Here is a 4,386-nt window from a genome sequence, read left to right as displayed (position 1 = left end):
GCCCCGCGCCGTGCCCCGCTTCACCTTCGCCTGCTTCTGCGGCCTCCACGGCTTCTGCACGATGAGGAAGGAGAAGGACGAGCGCGGCGCGGAGCGGGAGACGGCGGTGTGAGCGGGGCCGGCGCCTGGCGGTGAGTTGCAGAAGGGGCTGAGCGCAGCAGCGAGCTGCATTATTCCCTTATTTATTTGTTTTTTTTTGTTGTCATTGTTTATTTTATTGTATTTATTTATTCACGCCGAAGTCTCTCTCCGGCAGGTGCGCGTGGCTCCGCGCGGCCGGTCCCGCGGGCGCAGCACCCCGGGGCCGCCCGGAGGCTGGGGATGCTCCCGAGCCCCCGGGGTGGGGGCTCCGCCGGTGAGTCGGGACCCACAGGCTGGGCCCCCGCTCGACGCGGCGTGGAGGCCGTGGCCGTCCCGGCTGCAGGTGCGTGCTCCGAGGGACCCCGCGAGGCAGGGGGGTGGGGGAAATCGCGGGCAGCGTCACTCGAGCGGACTTCACAGAAGCTACACGGCCCCCGCGGGGCTGCGGGAAGGCTGGCCCAGCTCGTGGCCGTCTAGCCTGGCCTGCTAAACCTCTGCGGYCACGGACCCGCCGCGGTTTGGCGGCCGCAGAGCTGCAGCCGGCGCTGGAACGGCGGCGACGAACCACCCCTCGAAACGAGGCTCGTGCGGGACGGGAYGGGCTCTTCGGGGGCCTCCTCGGCACTGCTTGTCCCGCGGTGGGCTGGGGCGAGCTGCCGAGGGGCCTGGACCGGCGCCGTGCTCGTGCTGTGCGCACGACCACCCGCGCCGTGCACAACCAGTGCACAACCACTGCACACACCGCCCTGCGCTGTGCACAAGCAGTGCACACACCCCCTGCACGACCAGGGCACACACTGTGCACAACCAGTACACATACACCCTGCACAGTCAGTGCACACCCCCCCTGCACCATGCACAAGCAGTGCACAAGCAGTGCACRCACCCCCTGCACGACCAGGGCACACACTGTGCACAACCAGTACACATACACCCTGCACAGTCAGTGCACACCCCCCCTGCACCATGCACAAGCAGTGCACAAGCAGTGCACRCACCCCCTGCACGACCAGGGCACACACTGTGCACAACCAGTACACATACACCCTGCACAGTCAGTGCACACCCCCCCTGCACCATGCACAAGCAGTGCACAAGCAGTGCACACACCCCCTGCACGACCAGGGCACACACTGTGCACAACCAGTACACATACACCCTGCACAGTCAGTGCACACCCCCCCTGCACAACCAGGACACACACTGTACATAACCAGTATGCACAGCCCCTGCACCATGCACAACCAGTGCGTGACCAGTACACACACCCCCTGCACTGTGCACAACCGGYGCATGACCAGTGCACACCCCTCCCGCACAACAGGGCACACACTGTGCACAACCAGTACACCCCCCCCCGCACTGTGCACAACTAGTGCTCGATCAGTGCACACACCCACTGCCCCGCACACAACCAGGGCGCACACTGTGCACACGCACCTGCACCATGCACAACCCGAGCGCGCACCCCGTGCACCGCACACAAGCAGCGCGCGCGGTGTGCATCGCGGACACCCGTGGCCCGGACGCGGCCGGCAGCTCTGTGCCCGCTGGGTTCTCCCTCCGCCTGGACTATCCCCGTCTCCAGTGAGAGTTCCTGAGTCAGGCGTTTAATGAATGCAGCGCGTAGAATCGAGACAGCCAGACACGCGCCCACACCCGCCACATCCACATCTGAAAACACAATAAATTAACCAAGTGCAGCATGAATGTTAAAGCATTCAGGCTCCAGTTATTTTTAAAGAGCGCTTTCCACCTCCCTGCGTAGACGCAGCTCGCAGAGCGACGATACGTTTCCCACCACGCTCCCGTGCTGGCCTCTGTTGTGTTCACGAACGGCTGCCGGTGCTTTCCGATCCCGCCGTCACGATGACTGCACCCCTGGATTTACGGCCGAAGGCCCCTTCGCCTGCACGTCCGCTCCCCCCCGGCTCCGGGCTGCGGCCCCCCCACTGCAGAGCTGCCCYGGTGCTGCCAGCCAGATCCGCATGGGCAAAACACCTAACGATTATTTTTTTTCCTCTTTCCAGGGGAAGCGTTTTAATAAGGCAGCGTATGCTCCCGAGGCTGGGAAGGCTGGAAAGCTGACAGCTCTCGAAGTGAAAACTCTCCCCCCTCCCCACACACGTTTGCACAACCACTGGCATTTCTATAAGCGAGGATTTTGCTTATTGTTCAGAATTTGCTCCTCTCCGCTGCCTTCGACTCGTCCACGTGGCTTTTGCTTTTCCACTGCAGAAGCGGCTGCCCGGGGCGATGCGGCGAGCCTGCGTCCCCGTGCTCCCGGCGCCCCGCGGGACGAGCGGAGCGCGGCCCCGGGCGCCCCCGCCCGCAGCGATCCCGCTTGCACCCTCTCGCTCCGCGGAAAGCGCCCGGTTCCCGCAAGCGGCGGGGGCGGCGGACGCGCCACGGAGCGCGGCCGGAGCGTTTTCCCGGCGGGCCCAACCAGCCGCCGGCGGCTCCTGAACGTATTTTTATACCGTTTATACCGCTCCGGGCGGGGGGCGCCGAGAAGGGCTCCCGCGTTACAACCCGGCCGGGGCCCGAGATCAGACCGGCGCGGGCGAGAACATGAAATAAAACATGAAACCAGCCCGCCCCGCCGCGCCTCATTCCCGCCGCGGCCGACGGCCTCGCAGGCGCGTTTGCCCGGGTCAGTCCCGGACCCCGCCGCGGCCAGGCCCCGCGCGCGCGGAGGGGGTCCGCGCCGGCAGCCCCCGCTCTGCAGCGCGCTGCCCCGGGCTCTCCGCCGCTCCCCAGCGTGGGCTGCCGAGCCGCGACGGCCGCGGCGTGCTGACAGGCGCGGACTGAACCGGGGGCCGGCCGGAGCCACCGGAACGCCCCGACGCGTTGCAGTGCAACAGCGAAACGCGCCCTGCTTCGTTCTGCCTCCAGCGGCTCCGCCTGAGCTGAGAACGGCGGGGCAGCCCAGCTCAGTGCATRCAACGGGGCGCTCGGCGTGGGGCCGGGCCCCTTTAAATCCGGGGTGACGAGGCTGGGGCAGACCAGAGAGCAGGGCGCGGGGGGGGAGGTGGCAGGTGGTCCCCGCAGGAGAAGCGGCGCGCGTCCCCCCCCCCATCTCGGGAGGTGGTACGGCCCGAGGGGGGCGTGGGCAGTTGAGGCGGGCGGGCGGCTTGAAAGCCGTTGGGGCTGTGAGGGGGCGGGGCGTGTTCGGCCGCTGCCGCCGTCGCTGATGCCGGGACGAGGGGGGCCGGGCCCGGGGCCGGGGCCGGGCCGGGCCGTGCCAGGGCTGAGGGGGGCCGAGGGGGGCCGAGGCGGGCCGAGGCCGAGGCCGAGGCTGAGGGGGGCCTGTGGGGCGCTGGGGCCTGTGGGGCGCTGGGCGCGCGCGGGGGTGGTGACGCGCATGCGCGGGGCGGTGCGCAGGCTCTTGGCGGCTGGCTGCGGCTGCGGTTGCGGAGACCTCGTGGCGCAACGGTAGCGCGTCTGACTCCAGATCAGAAGGCTGCGTGTTCGAATCACGTCGGGGTCACGGCGCCCCCGGGGCGGGGGTTCCTTTTACCCCCGGGGGTGCAGCGAGAGCCCCGGGGCCGGGGAGTGTTGGGGGGAGGATGTGCCCTAACGCCCCGGGGAGTGGGGCGCTGCTGAGCTGCGGTGGGGGAAGAGCCTCCCCTTTTCCTGGCTCTATTTTTCTCCTGTGTGTGGCCGCGGGGGGCTTCTCTCGGGCGGTGACAGCCCCCAGCCCCATTTCCGCAGATGCTCAGCCGGGGCTTGAGCACTCCTAAAACTAGAGCGTCCCAAGAACGTGGCTGTTAGCAGCTGCGGGAAAGCAAGTAAGTGGGTGCAGCCAGAGCAAAAACCGCATTGAGGAGGGGGGAGGTGAAAAGAGAGGACGTTACCTCCWGCGTTTGCACCAAGGGTTAAACGGGGGAGCTCCGCCAGGCCGAGTCCTGGGGAGCTTTCCCCCCCCCCCCCTTTTTTTTCCCTGCTCCTGTGCCTGGAGCTGGGCCGCTCCAGCTCGTGGGTGTGATGGAGCACCTCAGGGCTGCTGGTGAAGGAGGGACGCTTGCCAGCTGGCACCTTCTGAAAGTTTCGGGGACTGTATCAGTGCTAGCACTGCTATAGCTTCCTTCCTCAGAAGTCGAAACTTGAGGACAGACAGCAACTGGGGATTGAATCCGTTACAAACCGGAGGTGGATTCAGGTGGTGCCCTTGCCCCGGTGGTCCTTCGCCAGGCGGTGAAGTTGTTAAGGTGTGCTTTATGGCATGGAGAGAACTGTTCCGTTACTGGGACAAGCGGTAGGAATGACTAGGTACTGCTGTTGGGGCATGAGGAAATGAACTTC

General features: G+C 66.6%; 1 protein-coding gene and 1 non-coding gene across 2 annotated transcripts in view; both read left to right on the top strand.

The window, feature by feature from the left end:
- Positions 1-128, top strand: part of BLACAT1 (BLACAT1 overlapping LEMD1 locus) — a 4,691-nt gene extending 4,563 nt beyond the window's left edge. The window contains exon 3 of the mRNA XM_085300313.1: positions 5-128. Within this exon, the coding sequence (XP_085156439.1) occupies positions 5-112 (108 nt within the window). The 3' untranslated portion in view covers positions 113-128. The remainder of the gene's footprint in view (positions 1-4) is intronic.
- Positions 129-3,499: 3,371 nt separating this feature from the next.
- Positions 3,500-3,571, top strand: TRNAW-CCA (transfer RNA tryptophan (anticodon CCA)). Its single transcript has one exon. It is a non-coding gene; the product is annotated as a tRNA-Trp (tRNA).
- Positions 3,572-4,386: the final 815 nt, after the last annotated feature.

Source organism: Rhea americana, unplaced genomic scaffold (genome assembly GCF_003343005.1).
Source record: "Rhea americana isolate MKP2758 unplaced genomic scaffold, rheAme1 scaffold_163, whole genome shotgun sequence".
Lineage (NCBI taxonomy): Eukaryota > Metazoa > Chordata > Aves > Rheiformes > Rheidae > Rhea > Rhea americana.
Note: the sequence above shows the minus strand (reverse complement) of the source record. Positions and strands in the feature narration are given on the sequence as shown.